The sequence below is a fragment of the Brachyhypopomus gauderio genome, chromosome 9 (genome assembly GCF_052324685.1).
Source record: "Brachyhypopomus gauderio isolate BG-103 chromosome 9, BGAUD_0.2, whole genome shotgun sequence".
NCBI lineage: Eukaryota > Metazoa > Chordata > Actinopteri > Gymnotiformes > Hypopomidae > Brachyhypopomus > Brachyhypopomus gauderio.
The window spans coordinates 17,898,640-17,921,253 of record NC_135219.1 but is presented as its reverse complement, the minus strand read 5'-3'; the positions used below and the strand labels follow the sequence as shown (position 1 = coordinate 17,921,253).

General features: G+C 40.5%; 1 protein-coding gene across 1 annotated transcript; it reads left to right on the top strand.

Moving 5' to 3' along the window:
* Positions 1–15,995: 15,995 nt before the first annotated feature.
* On the top strand, positions 15,996–17,884 carry LOC143522520 (uncharacterized). The gene is made up of 2 exons (XM_077016230.1): positions 15,996–16,153; positions 16,343–17,884. The coding sequence occupies exons 1-2, from the start codon at positions 16,105–16,107 to the stop codon at positions 17,740–17,742; spliced, it is 1,449 nt and encodes a 482-aa protein (XP_076872345.1). The 5' UTR covers positions 15,996–16,104; the 3' UTR covers positions 17,743–17,884.
* Positions 17,885–22,614: the final 4,730 nt, after the last annotated feature.

Below are 22,614 nucleotides of genomic sequence, written 5' to 3'. Positions count from 1 at the left end.
TTCCTTGTTTTTCTATTGAGTTTTGCATATCTAGTCAAAATTAACCAAACCCTCCAAACACACCTTTCACCAAACAATATGTAACTGAGATGATTGCGGCCAAACATTCTCTTCGTTTAAGGTAAGACACTACAGGTGAATAGGGTAAAAATGTCATCTAGCAATCACTATGAAACTTACCACATTGATTATTGACATTAAGAGAATTACAAGTTTTCTGAAATGTTATGTTTAAATATGCAACTTAGGCGTTATCTAATTAAATATATGTTAATTTGCATTTATTTCAAAAACAGAAAACTAAACAATGCATAAAGTCAGGTTCAAAATTCTTGTTTTGAGATTCTGAATATCTCTTTATTACTTTATAAATCAGAAAAAAACTGTTTACTTACTCTCAATCTAATCATATCATTAGAGCATCCCAACAATAAAAGGACAAACAACAGCAAAACAGAGCAATGTAATGACTAAGTTTAACTTCAATAAAACGCAATCACAGCGCACACACTGCAACCTGTAGAACTTTTACCTTAGATTGTTGTATGTCTGTCCTGCACAATAGTTCCCCAGTCCTGTTTACAACCTAGTCATCCATCCCTGCTCCATATGTATGTCCCTCACACATTTCCTCATGATGTCTTTTCAGCTTTTTAGCTGTGCTCAGGTTTGCACTTGTGTTTCACGCTGGCGAACGTGTCAGATGCGACATCCTCTGCTTTTGATACTCTGATCATATCAGCTTCATTACATTGACAGTAAGACTGTGCTCTGCAGCCACAATCTCTCCATATCAGTCATCATAGCAGAGGCACCTTCACTAAAGGTAGAAATGGTCATACCTGTTGCTGCCTCAACCCTGCATTTACCAACACAATTAAATGTATAGGATATCACTACCTGTTCATCTCCTCACGTTTAATTGGTGCATTTATTTTTTACTTTTACATAACATAGGTATGTGTTTAAAACTTTTAGTCACAAAACATTGTATTCATTCACTTTTATTAATATTTTGTCCATTCTACCACTAAAGAAAAAATCTGTAGGGTAAAACTGACATTATTGAAAGACAGGGTACTTTATTAATCTGTGGATCAACTTCTTGTCTCTATCTCAACCCTGTCCCACATGGACGTAGTTTTGATTTCATAAGTGGGGGGGACACAACCTGGGGTGGCGAACTGTTGAGCGGGGGGGGTGGTTGAATGAAAATTGTTGAGCGCTGTGAACAAAAATTGTTGAGCGGGGGGGGGGGGGGGGGGGGGGGGGCTCGGAGCTGCATGATCCTAGTGCTAGATTTGTCGCTATTTGGATATTGTTTTTTTAACCGTTAAAAAGTGGGGGGGACATGACTTCGTCGCTACTTAAATATTTGGTTTTAACTGTAAAAACTGGGGGGGACCAAAACCGGCTTTTGAAAAAGTGGGGGGGACATGTCCCCCCCGTCCCCCCCCAAAACTACGTCCGTGCTGTCCCATACCTGTATTATTTTTGTAAACCTGCATGTCCCAAGACGCGTATATGAATATACAGGTTTGCGGTACCCATCTCTTTCACACAGACTGCACTCTTAAAACAAACTGCTGCAAAATCCGTGGTCTGATATTAATTTTAAGCCCTGTGCCTACACAATTAGGACAAATTAATCCACTAATTAGTTCAAACGCGCTTTGCTGTGCGGCGCATTTGGTCCGACCTGCTATCTAAAGTCTAAATGCGTGTAAGCATTATATTATCTAATTGATTTTTGCAAGTTTCACCTTGCTTCTTCTCGCAAGTGACAATTGTTGTCTTTTCTGAGAAGCTGTTAAAAGCAATACTTTCGGCGTTTTTATATTATAAAGATACTGAAATGCTAAACCAGAAAGTGTGACCGCATGTGACCACGTGACGCTCTCAGGTTTCACATTCTCAGAAATCGACACCGGCCAATGAGATGTCAAGCTTGCGTTTAAATCAACCTTTTATTCTTTCACGATCTGTTGCTGTTAGAAAGGAAATTATCATATTTGGAGCAGATGTACTCGTGTAGGAGAGAGAGAGAGAGAGTTTTACAACGATACCCATGATGATGACAGGTAGATAACGGGAGCGGCGGTTCATGCTGAGCGGCGGTTCATGCTCCGTAAGAACGCTAACTTTTCGTGAACTTATGAAAAATCTACAGGCGCATCCAGATAAAGTGTAGATAAATAAACACTTTAATGTTTATTTTGCACATTTTCTTTCCATCAGCTTGAAATAAGACATGTTACGGAATCAAAATAGTCTAAAACCTCAAAATTGACCGGCGCATGATAAAACTATGTATTTGCCTGCCGTGTCTCGCCATAAGCACCTCTAATAATCAAGTTTTGACAACATTCATTTGATTCTTGAAATTTTGTAAACGTTTAACATCATCAGCGTTCATGTTATTAAAAAGTGTAAAATCATCCACACTATCGCCAATACAATTATACAACAAATGTGTCAATTCGTAGTACACACGATGTTTCATCACACGTTCTGACAAACTCTGTCGTACACAAGCCAGACCCATTTTCGACTTAAACAGCACTATGAGTCTTTGAACCGCCTTCCCAATGGTCAACGGCGTCAGAGACGAATTGTTCGGATGTTTGATCAACCAGACTTCCCCTTAGCTCCTGCAGCTTTTCCACAATGTACGGCTCGCTCCGCAATTCACAGACAACGGTTTCAGCACATCCTTGCACTTTTTGAAGAGCCAGCTGTATTCCAAAACACTTTAGAAGACCCGCTATGGCTTCTCTTAACTCGGGTATGAACAGTGACTGTGTTATATCTTTATAGTATTTTTCAAAAAAGAAGATATCTGGCTCAAAGAGACACGTGTGTCGACGCTGGCTGGGGTGATTCACCTCACAACCGAGACACATCTCCTTCAACTTGCGATCTATGATGTGTTGTAGGATTGCAACAACGGCAGACTTTATCAGTTTCAACGCCGTAGTACACACTCGGCTGTCCACATCATCGGGCTGCTCATGTGTGATTGTGTCTTCTGGAACATCGACTTGCTCATCCGATGGGGAGGCCATATTCACATATCCAAGAGCCAACATACTATTGTCCGGTCCTGTGTTGTCCATAGCTGATTCATCATAGCTGTAGTCCACAAACCTACGACCGGTGCCGATCTCCGTATATTCAAAGCACGGACCTCTGTAGTTTCTATACCACACACGCTCACAGGCATCCGGCTGGTCTGCTGGATGAAAATCCTCAAACACGTTGGCCTGCATGTTGGCCTTGTCTTGATGTTGTGTGCCCACGATGTGGAGTTGTGTTTCTTTTAACGCACTTTCGGGTAGGCTGTGATCCTCTTTGACCACCCCACAAACGTCATAAGCCAGAGAATAAAACAGATTAATTTTAACATCCCTAAAATGGTCGCGAGGTATTTGACCAAATGCTTTGGTATACCGTCTCTTCCTTGGCGCTAAAAACAAATTGGTTTCACCACTAGAACTAAATCTTGGCCTAACTGTTGAATCTCTAAAAAGAGCCTGATCCACACACAGCAGACATTTTAAAATGCTGTAGCCACATAAACTGCAGTGTCGGTTTAAATACTATATACAACATCTACATATTTAAATGTCTCGTGTCTGATTGACTAAACTGTGTGACATAGACGTCAAGGCGTCATGCACCAACAGATGTGGTGTGGCAGGGGATGTGAACTGTGGGGGGCGTACCCCAGACCTCCCCTTGTGGGGGATAGCCTGTCAATCAAACATGTCACTCAAAGATGTCATAAATCAAGGGGGGTGGTTGGGTGGAGATGGGTAGGATATGCCCAGACTTGCCCCTGTTGTGGGGGTGACCTGTCAATCAAACATGTCACTCAAGGGTCATAAATCACTCAAAAAGTCGAAAATGGGTCTGGCTTGTGTACGACAGAGTTTGTCAGAACGTGTGATGAAACATCGTGTGTACTACGAATTGACACATTTGTTGTATAATTGTATTGGCGATAGTGTGGATGATTTTACACTTTTTAATAACATGAACGCTGATGATGTTAAACGTTTACAAAATTTCAAGAATCAAATGAATGTTGTCAAAACAACAACGTCGCATGATTGGCATCATTTGGCCCAGTTGTGTGTAGATTCTAACGAAACACTCCATGTGTCTATTAGTAAACTGTTGGTTCTCATGCCTAAGAGCAACAATGCTGTAAAAATCGATCATGTGCTTTGTCTGTGTGTGTATATAATAGACATTTGTGTAGTAAAACTTTCAACAAAGAAACAGATTAATGTTTGCAAAGTGGTTGATACACTTGTTGAATACCTAGTTGAGAAAAATGTTGATGTGTGTGTGTGTGTGTGTGTGTGTGTGTGTGTGTGTGTGTGTGTGTGTGCGCAGTGAAGTGCAAAATAGTTACACCATAGAACCATGGCAGCAAAAAGCTGGTTGATTCTGGACAAGAAAAATACCCCACAGTTATAAAATAATTATAAATTCTATCACTCCCACATTTCATTAAGCCACACGAGTCTTGTATATTGTTTAACTAATACATATTGTGTTTTCCATACTGGAAGCAAAAAGTGTTACAAACATACCCGGTCTCCCCTAATTGTGCAGATTTTATAGAGAAACAGGAGGTTTAGACAGAGGTCTTCAGCCGGGCAAGTGAAGTGCAAAGTAGCCTATATATAAACTTCATTAAACTGCACAAGTCATATGGAAAATGTAGTACAAAACATTACGTTACTTCAAAAACCTTTTAAACAGTATGGATATGAGTTTAGACCTAAAGTGTAATAGATAACCGCAGTTCAAAGGCAACTGCGAGGTAAGGACAGGTAAAATATCCAAAATATCTTGAAAAAAGTTCTGCAGATATTTAATATTATATGTACATAACTATATTCTTCCAAAACAATGTACCGGACGTGCAAGTGTTCAAAGAACAAGTTCTCACAGGTTGTCATCAACTAGCGTGACGTTTTCCCCCGTAGAAGCACAACACGTTTAACCCCTCGGACATTGTGCATATTTGGGGTTCAGTACGACACTTCAGACTTTTCAGTTCAGTTGTTATCTGGAATATTTACACATTTATTGCACAGTAGGAATGAATTTGTGCAGTGTAATATATAATGATTGGAAGATCATCCGAAGCTTTTCATCACTTTGACAAAGAACATAGTTTTAAAAGCATACCCCGGCATTTGGAGGAATTCAAGCTCGGTTCATGGGGCATATATGGAATATAAACTCATAAACTCCAGCTCATTTTATTTATTATTATTTACTATACTGTTTGTATATACTGTAGAAAAATGTAAATATTGACTTCTTAAGTCGCTTCATTTTAGTGAAGATTGCAGAGGGATATTCTCAGGTGTAAAATGCAAATGTGGGCCATGTTTTGGCATTCCTTATGTAGAGAATTAAACAGCATCACACAGCATTCATTTAGTTCAAAATTCAGGATACATCCATCCCCCCATTTTCATCCTCTTATCTGGGGCCCTGGTCGCGGGGGCAGTAGCCTGAGCAAAGAGGCCCAGGTTTCCCTTTCCCCAGCCACCTCTTCTAGCTCTTCTGGGGGGGGGGGTGTCGAGGTGTTCCCAGGACATCTGAGAGATATAATCTCTCCCACGTGACCTGGGTCTCCTCCCTGTTGGACGTGCCCGGAGCGCATTATTTTAACTCTCCTGTTATGACCGGGAACTTGATTATTAGAGGTGCTTATGGCGAGACACGGCAGGCAAATACATAGTTTTATCATGCGCCGGTCAATTTTGAGGTTTTAGACTATTTTGATTCCGTAACATGTCTTATTTCAAGCTGATGGAAAGAAAATGTGCAAAATAAACATTAAAGTGTTTATTTATCTACACTTTATCTGGATGCGCCTGTAGATTTTTCATAAGTTCACGAAAAGTTAGCGTTCTTACGGAGCATGAACCGCCGCTCCCGTTATCTACCTGTCATCATCATGGGTATCGTTGTAAAACTCTCTCTCTCTCTCTCCTACACGAGTACATCTGCTCCAAATATGATAATTTCCTTTCTAACAGCAACAGATCGTGAAAGAATAAAAGGTTGATTTAAACGCAAGCTTGACATCTCGTTGGCCGGTGTCGATTTCTGAGAATGTGAAACCTGAGAGCGTCACGTGGTCACATGCGGTCACACTTTCTGGTTTAGCATTTCAGTATCTTTATAATATAAAAACGCCGAAAGTATTGCTTTTAACAGCTTCTCAGAAAAGACAACAATTGTCACTTGCGAGAAGAAGCAAGGTGAAACTTGCAAAAATCAATTAGATAATGAAATGCTTACACGCATTTAGACTTTAGATAGCAGGTCGGACCAAATGCGCCGCACAGCAAAGCGCGTTTGAACTAATTAGTGGATTAATTTGTCCTAATTGTGTAGGCACAGGGCTTAAAATTAATATCAGACCACGGATTTTGCAGCAGTTTGTTTTAAGAGTGCAGTCTGTGTGAAAGAGATGGGTACCGCAAACCTGTATATACATATACGCGTCTTGGGACATGCAGGTTTACAAAAATAATACAGGTATGGGACAGGGTTGAGATAGAGACAAGAAGTTGATCCACAGATTAATAAAGTACCCTGTCTTTCAATAATGTCAGTTTTACCCTACAGATTTTTTCTTTAGTGGTAGAATGGACAAAATATTAATAAAAGTGAATGAATACAATGTTTTGTGACTAAAAGTTTTAAACACATACCTATGTTATGTAAAAGTAAAAAATAAATGCACCAATTAAACGTGAGGAGATGAACAGGTAGTGATATCCTATACATTTAATTGTGTTGGTAAATGCAGGGTTGAGGCAGCAACAGGTATGACCATTTCTACCTTTAGTGAAGGTGCCTCTGCTATGATGACTGATATGGAGAGATTGTGGCTGCAGAGCACAGTCTTACTGTCAATGTAATGAAGCTGATATGATCAGAGTATCAAAAGCAGAGGATGTCGCATCTGACACGTTCGCCAGCGTGAAACACAAGTGCAAACCTGAGCACAGCTAAAAAGCTGAAAAGACATCATGAGGAAATGTGTGAGGGACATACATATGGAGCAGGGATGGATGACTAGGTTGTAAACAGGACTGGGGAACTATTGTGCAGGACAGACATACAACAATCTAAGGTAAAAGTTCTACAGGTTGCAGTGTGTGCGCTGTGATTGCGTTTTATTGAAGTTAAACTTAGTCATTACATTGCTCTGTTTTGCTGTTGTTTGTCCTTTTATTGTTGGGATGCTCTAATGATATGATTAGATTGAGAGTAAGTAAACAGTTTTTTTCTGATTTATAAAGTAATAAAGAGATATTCAGAATCTCAAAACAAGAATTTTGAACCTGACTTTATGCATTGTTTAGTTTTCTGTTTTTGAAATAAATGCAAATTAACATATATTTAATTAGATAACGCCTAAGTTGCATATTTAAACATAACATTTCAGAAAACTTGTAATTCTCTTAATGTCAATAATCAATGTGGTAAGTTTCATAGTGATTGCTAGATGACATTTTTACCCTATTCACCTGTAGTGTCTTACCTTAAACGAAGAGAATGTTTGGCCGCAATCATCTCAGTTACATATTGTTTGGTGAAAGGTGTGTTTGGAGGGTTTGGTTAATTTTGACTAGATATGCAAAACTCAATAGAAAAACAAGGAACGTGAGCTCATGTTCATGGTCAGGTTTCCTATGTAGAGTCACAGTAGCACGTGTGATTGATGATGGACTACATATTAAGGGATCAAAAGATAAAGATTTAACAGCACAATCCAGATATTGATGTCCTTCACTGCTCGACGGTAAACAGCTCACTTTCAGAGGCTGCAATGAGGGCAGAATCTACTAACAAGGGCAATTACAGAGAATATCCGTGTATGATGATGTCTTAACCACTCCAGTCATCCTCTGTTTTCTGGCATGTCCAACTACATTCAGAGTTATTTACAACTGTAGGCTCTGTTATTACAGCCTCTGGACTTAATGAAATCAAAGATGAAGTTCCATCTGCTTACATTTTTGACTGGCGAGTAGATAAGACAACTGACATTTTCATGTCATGCACAACAGTCTGTGATAATTTGTTATGTAAATACCGCAGGCCCAAACTTAGTAATGATTTGTGGATGTTTTATATTTCAGAACGACAAAATGTCCAATCTGTCTTTGGTTTTTTAAAATAACAGATGCAATAATTTGTGATGTAAAAAATGTGATGTACATTGTGACTACTGTCATGGCTTCCGCTAAAGGACTTTAAGATAAAGTTAAAGAAATTGACCCAGAAGCAATTTTTGTGAACTGCTATGCACATAGATTAAACTTGGTGTTAAACTGGTGCACAATTCATGCCTCGGTCCAGTGTTTTTTTTGCAACTTTCTATGGGTTTGTCACATTTATTGATAAAGGACGGCCTTTCCTAAGTCTTCAGGAAGTTCCCTGAAACTCCGCTACACAGTGGAGCTTCACATAACGGATATTAGGCACTATGACCCAACATGTATCATAGGCTCCTGCAGACTTTAGAAAGGATATGTTTTAAAAGAGTCGGGTGATTCCTGAGGAGATATTCCAACATTTGATAAAAAGTTATGGCAGTTTCTTTGATATAGGGAGACTGAAATCTGAGTTCCATGTTTTTAGAAAAAACAGTGAATAAAACAATGTATTAATCTTTTACATATATTTACATTGTTTTAAGATTGTCATTATAAACTTGATAGTTTAACAAGTTCTCTACATAAAATTTTAAAAGAGGTAATTTTAATGTTTATACAGTGTGGTTTAACTCGGTTGAGAATGATTCTTCATTGATTCATCAGAGTTTGTTAATTGTTTGAAGTACGCTACTTTGAAGTAGGCATATTTGTGTGTGCGCTGTTCTGTGTGACTAGGGGAGTGTGTGACTAGGGGCGTGTGTGTGTGTGTGTGTGTGTGTGTGTGTGTGTGTGTGTGTGTGTGTGTGTGTGTGTGTCGCGGGCAGTGGACGGAGGTTTCCCTACAGCGTGAGTCAAGGTCATGTGCAAGTGCATCGGTATGTGTGTGTGTGTGTGTGTGTGTGTGTGTGTGGGAAGACCTGAGTTAATTCATTGAGGGAAAGGTGACGAGGTCAACTCAGAGTTACTTCAAGTCAGTATGGGGCCTCACTCAGGAAAAAAATGGTTTGTATGGACAATACCACCTTAGACTGCATGTTGGCTCCTCAAGGAAACGTTCCCCCTCTCTCTCTTTAAATGCTCGCGCTCTAAACACTCACCCCGGATTGGTGTGTTGAGAATGCCTCCTCATTGGTTCATCATAGTTTTGTTTGAAGTTACTCAAAGTAAGCATATTTGTGTGCGCATGCGCGGTTCTGTGTTACTAGGGCACGTGTGTGTGTGTGTGTGTGTGTGTGTGTGTGTGTGTGTGTGTGTGTGTGTGTGTGTGTGTGTGTGTGTGTGTGTGCCTGAGACCCTCTGTCTTTAACGTTGTTCTGTGTGGACTAGGGGTTTGTGTGTGTGTGTGTGTGTGTGTGTGCAGATAACGGTTTCCCTACAGCGCTAGTCAAGGTCATGTACGAGCGCATCAGTGTGTTTGTGTGTGTGTGCCTGAGACCCTCTGTCTTTAGCGTTGTTCTGTGTGGACTAGGGGTTTGTGTGTGTGTGTGTGTGTGTGTGTGTGTGTGTGTGTGCGCGTGTGTGCGTGTCGCAGGTGGCTAGGGTTACACAGCTCCGGAGAGTCGACATCAAAGAAGATCAAAATAATGTTTTAATTAAGCTTATCAAAACTTATCGAAACAAAATATCAAAGCATTGCTTTACACTTTGATTGTCATGACATTGATTGATGTGATGACGTCACACGGTGGGGTGATGTGGGGGGGTGGGGGGGCGTGGTGGGGGGAGGGGGGGGGGAGGGGGGGCGGGTTCAACTAGAGGTCAACCTGTCACTTTGACATGAGGGGCCCTATATAAATATATATCTCGTAGCTTTGACAAAATGTTACTGTGTCTCACGCAAGAAAAAAATGGTGCATCCACTGCTCCCCACTAGCCAGTGTAGTGCTTGTGAATGTACCTCTTTAGACAACAAACTTCATAAAATGATGAGGCAGGTCTCATGAGATGTAAGATGAAGAACTGCTACTTAATATGCCTCAGGGAAATATTGCTGTGTGACGAGGGACCTGATGAACCTGTGGGGTTCTCAGTAGAGAAGATCTGCACCTTCAAGTTCCTTGACATAAAGAGAACCTTACATGGACCATTCACGCTGGTCACGTGGTGCAACATCATCTCTTCTATATCAAATGCCATCAAGGTAACTAAGAGTCTGGACTATAAATGGTTTTAACTAGCTTGTCTCATTAATCAGACTCATCATCATGTCCTCTGGTAATTCAGCACAGCGTCATCAGTACAGAATATTTTTGCTTCCTCTTATTATTATATTAGTGCTTCCTCCTGCCTGATTGCATTTAGACTTATTCGTGAGTTTTTTGTAAAATTAAATCTAAAGGCATTTTTACTTATTTTTACTCTGTGTGTGTTTTGCAGCAAACAGGGGTAAGCAGAGAGTTTAAGGGTATTTCCATCAATACGGATGGCGTTTTCAGGTCATCTGATGTTTCATCTTTTGAGATTTGTGTAACCCTAACACATCACTCATTTCTCAGAAAAACACTGAACCGTGTTTGGTCTTTATTTTGCTTTTCTGCCTCTTTCTTACTCTCCATCATGTAGGTCTCCAGTGCTTCTCCCTGGAGTAGAGACCACAGACAGCTGGACAGAATAAGGAGCCTTAACAAGAAGTGAATCAGGAACATCGTTTTGTTTTTTAATTGCAAGGGAGTCATATTGTCTTCTGGTTTACTTTCAGTGTTACTCATGTAACCATTATTAGTGAGTTACAGGTTAACATGTCTTAGGTTGAATGTATCCAGTATATAATTTGAGGGATTCACTATTTTCCTTGTAAACAATTATTCATGGGCCAACCAGTCAGTCATGTAATGTGCATAAGCAAAGGTTTTTGAAAATAATCTACATGAATAACTTTTGAAGGATGATTTTGTCACAAATTGTGACAATATCCCATATTTGATACATCGCCCTCCAGAAATATTGGCACCCCTGGGTAAAATATGTTAAAAGCCTTTAAATTATTATTTTATTAATTGCAAAAGCATAACCTCACTCTGAAAAAATTAGAAAAAAAGCAACCTTCAACTCAAGTAAAAAAAATAACCTGGCAACTCACATCTCTATTATCCACTATTATTTACGTTCTATATGCTACCATTGGGCATAGTTATAAGCAAACATGGTGTCAATTTTCACTGCTATGCAGATGACACCCAACTTTGCAATTCAGCCAAACATGAGGACAAATCCACATTAGGAAAAATTGAGGCCTGCGTAAGAGATGTTAACTGCTGGATGTCGCTAAACTTCCTCCAACTTAATAGTGACAAAACTGAGGTTCTCCTTCTGAGCCCAAAGGCCGCAAGACAGAAAATACCAGATCTAATGCTAAATCTGGCAGACTACCCCATTACACCTGGCTCAGTAGCCCAAAATCTTGGCATCCTACTGGACTATGAACCCCCACATCTACTATGATCACATGCTGGCTTCTTATTAGTTCCAATAATTAATAAGGTAACAGCAAGTAGAAGAGCCTTTTCTAATAAGATCCCCCAACTAACTGGACTGTGACACAGTCTCAATCTTTAAGTCTAGGTTTAACATTTACTTATTTAGTTTAGCAGTTGGTTGACAGTGTAGTGGATGGATGCCAATGTCTCAGGATGCTCCCACGTCTGTGTTAATTTCTGGTTCTGCCCTTTTAGCTGGGCTGTAATAATTTAATGCTGGAGTTGCTGTCACACTCTAGAAATGTTTAAATGTCCTCTGTCCCACATATAGTCCCATGCACAGCGAATCGCCCCTGTTTCTTTTCCAATTGGCTGCCCTCCTACCCGAGAAATATTGAGACGCGGAGAGACAAGCCTTTCCTGCTATCCCCCCTAAGCCAGCCACCTCCTGCCTACCCAGTTATGAGGAAGGATCAACCCACTGCCCTGGCTCCTCTCACCACCCCGAAGTCCCCCCTGCTATGGCTGTATTTCCACAGTCCTGGACTACTATTATTGACCATCAAGAAGTGTAGGGCTCTTAAGAATAAGATTAGAATTATTTATCATTCACATCACTTCTTCTTTTATGTATGTCTCTAATTCTCTAATATTGTTGTCAGAGTGTTGTCATGTTAACATCTATGTGTTGAATGAGCTAAACCCATATACGAGTTGAACCCCTCCCTGATTGGGTCTGGAGTGGTGGTGGTGTGATTTGTTCTGTTTTCAAGCACCAGGAAAATGCACACATGCATCAGTCCACTACAACCACAGTTTGCTGCATGAATTCCTGAACAGATGACGAACCACTTGCAGAAGGAAAACCACATTCCAAAACAAGGGACACCAGCCTTGAATTACTTCCTGCAGCACACCAATATTCCAGAGTTCAGAGCTATAATGAAGAAAAAAATATTTTCATAACAACCACATCCTAGGCCCCATACACTACCCAATTAAGCCAGCCTTAGATCAGCTGACTGATTCAACTTAAAACATAAATGTTTTTATATTCATAATTTGGAGAAGAGGTTGATCATGACAAGATCTCTGGGTATGTATGTCTTTGATCTGATGCAATCGTTTAGCCTACGTGTTCATATAACAAGAATAAAATGATTCTACACATTGTACATTCAGCAATTGCTACATTTTGTGATGTTTTGACAACATTGATCAGTAAGACTAACTGCTGAGGTCCCTCTCGAAGATAAAAATTTGTTGGTATATAGGCCCTCAACAGAGAGTCAACCTAAAGGTGATCATGGAAATGCTGTTAATTACATCTGTGATGTGATGTAAAATGTAGTTTTCCAATGTCTGTGAGCCTTGGGCATTAAAGGCAGAATGCAAAGACTCAAGAACACCTGAGGGTGTGAGAAGTCCTGAGAGGGATTGTGTTATTGTCATACTGTGATATGGACAAAAGCAAGCTGTATTGAGAGAAGAATCTCAGGGAGAAGTGCAATGTGTGGTGATGACTGTAAGATGTAAGATGACTGACTAGAGCCAGATTGTTTGTGGAGGTTGAGGTTTCAGCACCATGGACAGCAGGGACATGTGGCGTGAAGTGCTGCCAGAATAAACGTAACTCCTAGTTACAGATGGAATGATGAAGTCACAACAGAAGTTAATGGTAGTCTCTCCAGTCTAATACACTAACACACTGAAACAAAGCATTGCAATTTCTGGTTGTAAGTCCTTGTCGAAAGCATAGTGAAACATGAAAATACAATTGAGGGGATATTTTTGTTAAACGGGGTGCTAAAAAAATTGTATTATGCTAAGCAATGTTTTAATATATTGTCTAAGAACAATTTACAAACATTTTTCAGTTTGAGCTGACAATGTTGGTAACTTTGAAATTATTTTTGCTAGTTAGCTAGCTATCAAAATATTGATGCTACAAGCTAACAGAAATGACACAGCCATGTCTACTAAAATCACCAGCTACATGGGCAAATATTAAACTATTTACAATTCACTCATGCACTTACTCACTGTTCCTCTTATAGAATAATTTATTTAGTTCGTTTAATAGGGAATTGGCCAGTGAAACGCCCCCTCAGAATAAGGTTCCCAGAGTCAAGCACCACTGCCGTACCAGCAAAGAAGAGCGTCACACCGGTTGAGCACCAGAGTCTCTAAATCACGCGCAGTAGAAATGTTAATTGTTTACTCTTTAAATGTCGTGAGATGGAAACCATAACCAAACTACCCTAACTACTTCACAGAAGAACTATAAGAATTATTTACTGCACACACAAATCAACTTCATATCATTAAACATTGGAGCATTTTGTTATATTGTATTTTGTATTTTATAAAAAGAATAATCCACTCGAGGCCGTGCGCTATAGGGATTTTATACAAATTAGTTCCGACCTCACAATCTGATTGGTTTAGAAGTGTTCTAAGTGTTCTAGCGTTTGTGAGAACAACTGAACGCACTGGAACTGGCTCGAAATGAACAAAATAGAATTTGACAAAATGGGCTACAAAGTGTTTCATGGACTGGCTCTTACAAAATGACTTTAAGGTCAATTTGGGAACATTTGAAAAGGCTGAGCTAAACTTAATACTTAGGCAGTTATATGGCTCTATCTGCACTACAAAGGGTGAACTTTACAGTATCAGCAGCTGTCTTGTAGTTAATCATTATTTTATTTTTTAGGTAGACCAGGGAACTGTTCAGTTCACTTGTTGTGGAACTACTTTTTGGCGGAAGACACAGTCCGTATTAAAGCATATTCATTATGAATGTCTTGAATTTTCTTCATTTATTTTGTAACAAAAAATGATTTCGAACTAAATGTAGGCTTACTGTTGCCATGGTAATTAATCAATAGAACACATGAGCACTGTTCTGTTGATAAATTACTATGACAACAGTAAGCCTAAATTTAGTTCGAAATCAATTGTTGCGTCAAAAACGCGCCATATAAATGTTATTCACACGTGTATATCTACAAACAGAACTTTCTCACCTCTAAAGTTTGTACTTTTGATTAAGATTGTGTTTTCGATATGAGTTTTGATGACAACCACCTTTTGTACACAGGTATAGTGAGACTCCATTTCACGTATTCTTCTTTTGTAAAATGACAAATACAGGGTTGCCAACTTCTGGACTTCACTTGGAGTGAGATTTGAACTTGGAGGGGGGGTCGAGTGTAAATTATTGACGGGGTTGCGAACGTAAGTTGTTGACGGGTGGCGGGGTAAATTGTCACCGGGCGGGGTGTAAAATGGATACAAATTAAGTATTATATCGCGATCGATCGATCGCCAGTGGTTGGCGCCAGAGCGAACTAGTAACTCATTGAATCATATGGATCAGAGGTAGAGTCCTGCACCGGGTCGGGTAATATGCTGAAACGGGTGGGTTTTACACATACCGCAATTTTACGGGTGGGTATGCGGGCGGGTAAGTTAAATACGGGTGGGTAGCACATGAATATGTGGTCATTTTTAGTAGGCTTTTATTTGCTACGTAATGAACATAGTGTTACCTTTTGCCTGATTAGCGCCTCCCGATGGTGGTGGCGAAGCTCAGGGGAGCTTACTTATACCGTAGCTCCGTTGGCCAGAGCGGGCTGAACTTTACTCTTCACCCGTTCTGGGGTAATACCCAAACTTCGGTTCTTTTCCAGCGGAAACATGAGCAGAGGCTGGTTATAACGCAGTACCGGGCATTTATTGTAGCTTGCTTGGTGGTTACAAAGCTAAATGGGTGGCCGTGCTAGAACAAAGAAAAATGAGGAGAGAGAACTTAGCGTGCTGCTCCCAGCAGATAGGAAACTACTACCACTGTGAACCTATGCGATTTTATTTAGTTGTTATACTGGCATTTGTTCCCTCTCGTTTTGCATTGTGTTATGGTACCGGTTGGCTACATACATTTTCGTTTGCGTTTTACCAGTTGCTACTTTTAGATAGGAATAGCCTACTGTTCCTGCACCGCAACATTAGATTTTATTTTGTGTTGTACTGACGTTTTTTCAGAGGCGCATTGTAAAATAAAGTGCACTATAGCAATACTTTCGATTTGTGTGATTTTTCACGGGCACGGGTGGGTAATGGGTAAAATATTAACGGGTCCGGGCGGGTACAGATTTAACTTTGAACCACGGGTTCGCGGGTGGGTGGGTGCTGTACTCTGCGGATATGGGTGGGTGCGGGTCTCAAAAAACGGATCCGTGCAGGACTGTTCAGAGGTAAATAAACTAGATTTTTTTTCAGCATGAGAAATCGGATGTGTGGCGTGAGAGCGTGTGAAGACGGTTAAATGCGTGTGTCTCACGCTCAATGCGTGAGAGTTGGCAACCCTGCAAATAGTAATTCTTATCTATTAAAAAAAATAAGTGTCCTGAGAACTGTTGTAAGATGACTGGATATAATTTAAGAATCAATATAATTTGTGAACAGGAAATGGACTATTCATGGGTAACCCTGTCCAGAACATTCCAGTCCATCCTGTCAGAGCTGCTGGTAGGTTAACATTTCTTACGAAGCCTTAATAATAACATTACAAAGATCAAAACTGACTAAGAAACACATATCCTAAGATGCTAACTTTCAATGTAAATGTTTTAAAGTATATACGTTTGTATTCAACAATGCATCCACCTTAAATTTGTGAAAACACAATATTACAATGCCAGTATTTCTGTTGGATAGGACACATCCCAACATTTGGAGGTGTGGTTCCCCCACTGGTGTCTCCGTGGACGTATTATGGGAATTACCCACAACCAAACCTGATGGTTCTAGGAGGACTCCCCCACTCAGCCTTTGGCCAGAGTCAGCAGCTCCAGACCATGCCCAGCCCACAGAGCACTTTTGTCCCACTCAGGAAACAGGAGGAGAGCAGTACAGACCAGGCAAAGCGTAAAATAAGTTTTGATGTGTATGATCCTGGGAACTTTGAAGCCAGACTCAGAAAGATGATAGAGGAAGAAGGGTCCTGCAATTCACCTCAACATAAGAGATTAGGTCATAAAGACAATGACTGGACCACAGGAAAGGACGTCACAGAACTCGGAGTCCCTAAGACGTCAGTGATGGTGGGAGACCCTGAATCATCACATGCACACAGCAAGAGGAAGAGGAAGGCCAGCAGCCAAGAGAACAACAGAGAAGATTTGAGATGTGAGAGTAAGAGTCCAGTAGAACATGAGAGGAAAGATGCAGGGAAGAGGCAGATTAGTAAGAGAAAGAAAGAGAAAGGTGCCAATAATAAGAATGAGAGTAAAAAAAAGAGGGCAGATGCTGAACAGGCTGTTGCCAGGACCATCCAGGGAAAGGGAAAAAACAGGAAACAGGTCACCTCAGGAACATCCGCTGCCACAAACGCTGGGCCCACTGAGGTGAGCCAGACAAGTAGAAAGAAACTTGTTCAACAATTGACGCAGTCCATCCAGGTTTTCCATGAGCTTGGACCCAAACCAAGTAAAGGTGACTCAGGTGACAAAAAAGGCAAGAACCTGCAGACACCAACATCATGGAGAACTTGTGCGGTAAAGGACTCACCTGGACTGGGAGGCATGCATGAGGAGAGCACTCAAAAAAACACAGCACAGGAGAGAGCTACACCCTCTCCGGCAGGAGAGCTTCCAATATGCTCGAAGCAACTGCATCTCTCAAACCGAGCTGTTCGGGGGAGGCCAAATATTTCCAAGATCGTGGCCTTCACAAGAAAATTGAAGAACAGACTGAGAAAAAATCTCCAGAATCAGTTCGTCCGACGCATCAGGACGCGGCCCTTTCCAAAGTCACACAGCAAGACCACTTCAGCCACTGACTGCTCCATCATTGTTGTTCCCAATCAGGGAGAAGAGAAAGACACCACAAAGTCCACCACACTGCAGCAGAAGGTGGAGGAGAAAAAGACCACAAAGTCCATCACACTGCAGCAGAAGGTGGAGGAGACAGAGACCACGAGGTTGACCACATTGCAGCAGAATGAAGCCAACGGGGTCCCCCTTAAGAGCCTGCAGCACAACACCTCCCCTACCAGAGATGACTGGTCTTTAATGGGCTTCATGAACCGCATGGGCCTAAAGACCAGGAATCAGTAACTCCAGGAGTGACTTCACCTTCTATACGCAAGAGTAAGTGGAAAAAAATGGGGGCAGACAGCTGCTTTGTTATGACCAATGTAGTTCTTACAACTAACATTTCTCTCATCCTACACATACTAAGACTTTCTCATACTTTGTATTAGCGGCATAATTCAAGGATGTCTTTTCAACACTAGAAGGTGCTATTTATATGGCTGTATTATTAGCAGCGTAACAGTCAAAGGCTGCTTATATAAAAACTCCCCCCTTCCAGTATCTTACTTTTTGATTCGTTGTCACCCTGTGACCACAGCAATGGCAGAGAGGGCAGTTACGCAGCTGACCTCGGAGGACAAGACCGAGCAGAAGATCCAGTTACGGCGACCCAAGATCGAGAGGCTGAAGCTTCGTGGCCAAGGCCTTTCTCCGCCCCTCCCGGCCCTGTCGCCTAGCACCAAACTGCCCGCCCTCAAACTGCCCGCCCTCAAGCTGTGAGCACCATCCACATCAATTCCACAGCTTCAGATGTGGACGCCAGAATTGTCTTTTTATTATTGTTCTTTTTTTATTGTATAATAAAAACAGTGCTTGCAATGGTATGATTTTGGTACAGTTTATTTCTAGATTGCAGATTGCAAACTGGATTTCTAGACATTCTTATACTGAAATATGTAAATATACAGAATTTATAAATAAAGGCAAGTCTAATTTATATATAATATATAAAAATATAATATCTAATATATAAAAATGTATAATTAATATTAATTCTAACAATAAAGGAATGTTCTAAATAATAAAATAGTACGAATTTCAGTAAATAGTGCATATTTACTCTCGGAAACGAGAACCAGCAGGCTTGCCTGAAACGCTACTCCCACATGACGACAAGCTCAATTTAGGAAAAATTGAGGCCTGTGTAAGAGATATTAAAAGCTGGATGTCTCTAAACTTCCTCCAACTTAATGAGAACAAGACAGAAGTTCTCCTCCTGGGCCCTAAGGCCTCAAGACAGAAAATTCCAGATCTAGTGCTTAATCTCGCAGACTACCCCATAAGGTATGAACCATTTTAGGACAGTTCCTGAGAGTCCAACCCAGTTCTCAAGTCTATCTATGAGAATTTTGTGGTCAATGGTGTCAAAGGCAGCGCTGAGATCGAGCAGTAGTAGAACAGACATGTTTCCTGAGTCTATTTACCCGAATGTCATTGATAACCTAATGAGTGCAGTCACAGTACTATGATTAGGTCGGAAGCCAGACTGAAATTGGTCTAGACAGCTATTTGTGGACAGAAAGTGCATAATTAGCTTGAAGGGTAGATTAAAAATTGGTCTATAATTATTCAACAAGTTTGCATCTAGAGTTTTCTTTTTCAAGATAGGCTTCACAACTGCAGTTTTTAATGCACTCGGAAATACACCTGACATGAGTGAAGAATTTACTATTGTCGTAGAAATTTTCTGGAAATGGATGAGGACTCAGACGTGGTTAAATGATTAATTTATTACAAAAATATAAATATATATAAATAGGACAAAGACAGACACAGACACGAGAGTCTCATTCAAGCATGACAACTCTGAAGGCAGGGGGGCAGTCCCCCTGCTTATATACAATCTTAAACACAATTCAGCAGTTCTAACAGCAGGTTATCTTTAGCACAGCATGTTCCAAAACATAAGCGTCCAGCAGGCTACTTTGTCTCACATGTGTGTATCTCCTAATATGGACTTCCCTAGAGTTAGCGGAAGCAACTGATGTATCAGTTGAACACAGAGAAAGCTAAATGACCCAAGACTAGTAGCCTAGTGACTACCAGTTAACAGAGTGCTCTTACCCTCAGCACTCTCCCTGACCTGGGTCACAGTATAGCACACATGCATAATATGAACTGAACATAAGTACATGATTACACTGAAACACACTACTTCATTATTGTAGTCCTTCTGCTTAGTCAGAATGGACATGTCCTAAATCATAAAGTTCATAATGATCTCTTATAATAACTAAACATGATCTAATCAATGATGATTAGTCAATAATAAATAATTTCTGTCACACTATTTGAAGAATGTTCATTGATATTGCGGAAAAGACATTCTTTAAAAACTTGGTTGGTCATTACCATTATCAAGGCTGCAAGTGGATGATTTGAGATGACTCACTGTATCAATTAAACCTTCTTCATTAATAGTACTAAACTGGGACATGTTGAACATTTTGCGTGGTTTTGGACAGAGTTGTATAATCCAGGTTCAGAAAGTAAAAATCCTCACCAGGATTTTGCTCAAGCTTGATAGATTTTTTTAATTAGTGCAATCCATGTAAAATTAGTGGAATCAACACAATCCAGGAAGCCTGAGCAAAATCCTGGTGAGGACTTTTACTTTCTGAACCTGGATTATACAACTCTGGTTTTGGAGAGAAAATTGGCTCATTGGTGGATGTAGGCGTACAGATGGCTTGTCTGGTATTGTGGATTTTAGTATTAAAGAATTTTGCAAACTCATTACATCTCTCAATTGAAACTAGCTCAGGGGTCATATATGTAGGTGGGTTTGTTAGTCTGTCAACCATAGTGAAAAGCACTTTGCTATTGTTAATAATGCTAGAGAAGAAGGATTGTCTAGCTTTGCACATTATTTTATTGTAATCACGCAGCCTATCTTTGAAAATCTCTGTACGTGAAGGTTGGTTTTACGCCATCTGAGCTCAGCCTTTCTGCATTCTCTTTTTTGGTGCTGAACTGCAGGATCATTTCTCCATGGAGCTTTCTGCTTACATTGCATGGTTTTAACTCTAACTGGTGCAATCTGATCCAAAATACTGGCAGTTTTTGAGTTGAAACTATCCAGCAGAGTATCAACAGAGCCTGATAGTTGGCAAGGTGCAGAGCACACTTTGGTAACAAAAAGTGCAGCTGTCCTTTCATTTATCTGTCTTTTCTTTAACCTAACCTGCCTGGCATTGCTATGGATTGAAATCCACATTTCAAAAAATACACAGTAGTGATCAGACAATGCAACATCCTTAATACAGGCTGAAATGTTAAGACCCTTTGAGATAACCACATCCAAAGTGTGACCATGGCAGTGCGTGCTTCCAGACACATGCTGAGAAAGTTCAAAAGATTCAAGTACATCATAGAATTCTTTGGCATAACTATTATTGGGATTATCAATATGAATGTTAAAATCACCAGCAATAACAAAATGATCAAATTCAGTAGAAATAAAAGATAACATATCTGTGAAATCATCAATAAAATTAGCATTGTACCCAGGAGGCCTGTAGACAGTTACTAGTAATATTCTTTGTACCCCTTTTAAAATTGCACTCAAATATTCAAAAGATGTGAAATCGCCAAGTGGTAACTGTTTGCATTGGAAAGTATCATTAAACAGCATTGCTACACCTCCCCCTTTCTTGCCATTGTGAGAAACATTTAAAAAGTTAAAGTTTGGTGGAGCCGACTCAGTTAGCACAATATCAGCACTATATGAATTTAACTATGTGTCTTTTAAAAGCATGAAATCAAGCCCATAAGATGTAGTTAAATCATTAATTAGATAAGACTTGTTTGTAATAGATCTGATATTTAGTAGAGCTAACTTAATAACCTGTACATTTTGGTTCAGAGACTGAGATACTTCCAACATACTGTAGGTTGGATGTATTCACAGTATCTGACCTAAACTCCTTGTTCTTTCTGCTTCTGATCAGAACTGGAATGGGAGAGATAATTGGGACACAGGGTCCATGCTTGTTTTGAAAATATGTACCGCTGATATCAACACTGTAGCAGCACGGACCCAAAAGATGTAAATTTTCCTTTACGGTGGTGGAGGGTGGGTGGAGCTCCTGCTGGTGATGAGCTCGCGAGCAGAGCTGTCTATTTGGTGGATTATGAGCTTGTTTTTTACTTTGAGGTTGTGGGGGAGATTTGTTTATTAAGGACTGTGGGGGAGAAGTTGAGGTGATTTTCCGCTGTACCTGAGGACTCGCTGACAGTGAAAGCGTCAGTCTTGTCCCTACAGATACAAGCTTCTCCATGGTTTCTGGGAAGTTCAGGTGAGGTGATGATGAGATGGAGGATGGTGTGGATTGTCTATTCGGTTGTGGTGTTTCTGGCAGCTGATACAGCACATGGCTCCCATCTGATAACTCCGCATCCTCTGTGGAGGGAGGATGTTGTGTCTCTGTAGTGGCGACGGTGTCCTTGGGTGTTAACGCTGACATTTCTTCACCAGTTGAAACAGAGAAGTTACACAGAGAGAAAATAAAGTTTTCTGACAGGAGATTGACACCCCTCTTGTTAGTTTGCAGTCCATCTCGATTGAAGAATTCTCTCTTCCCAAAAAACAGATTGAAGTTGTCAATGAAGTTCAGTCCATTTGACCTGCTGGTTTTCTGCAGCCAAACATTTAATGCCAGTAGCCTTGAGAACATATTGCAGCCCCCTGCAGGCACAGGGCCACTGATGAATACCTGACTTAATGCCGGAGTTGCTGCCACACTCCACAAATGTTTATAATCTCATCTGTCCTGTGTATGTCCTTATACAGAGCTAATTTTCCCTGTTTTATTTTCTCGAGGAACACAGATGAGGAGAGACAAGCCTTTTCCAGAGATCCATCCTGGGCCAGCCACCTCCTGCCTAACCGGATATGCCTACACCAAAATGGACATTATCCCTTACAGGTCTAAATTGTTCTTCTGTGTAAATTGTTGTCATTGGCATGGTGACTGGCGTCGGCCCAAAAGAGTATTTTCAAGTGTCCAATACTCATCTCTGTCACACACACATCACCAATAAATGTAACAATTCAGCATAAAATAAAAAAACAGGAAATACTAAGGCCAGCAAAATGGTGGTGGATCCTCCGTG

Coding starts and splice junctions, on each gene's coding strand:
- LOC143522520 (XM_077016230.1), top strand. CDS start 16,105: ATGGGTAACCCTGTCCAGAACATTCCAGTCCATCCTGTCAGAGCTGCT. Junction 16,154..16,342: donor CCATCCTGTCAGAGCTGCTG/GTAGGTTAACAT, acceptor TCTGTTGGATAG/GACACATCCCAACATTTGGA.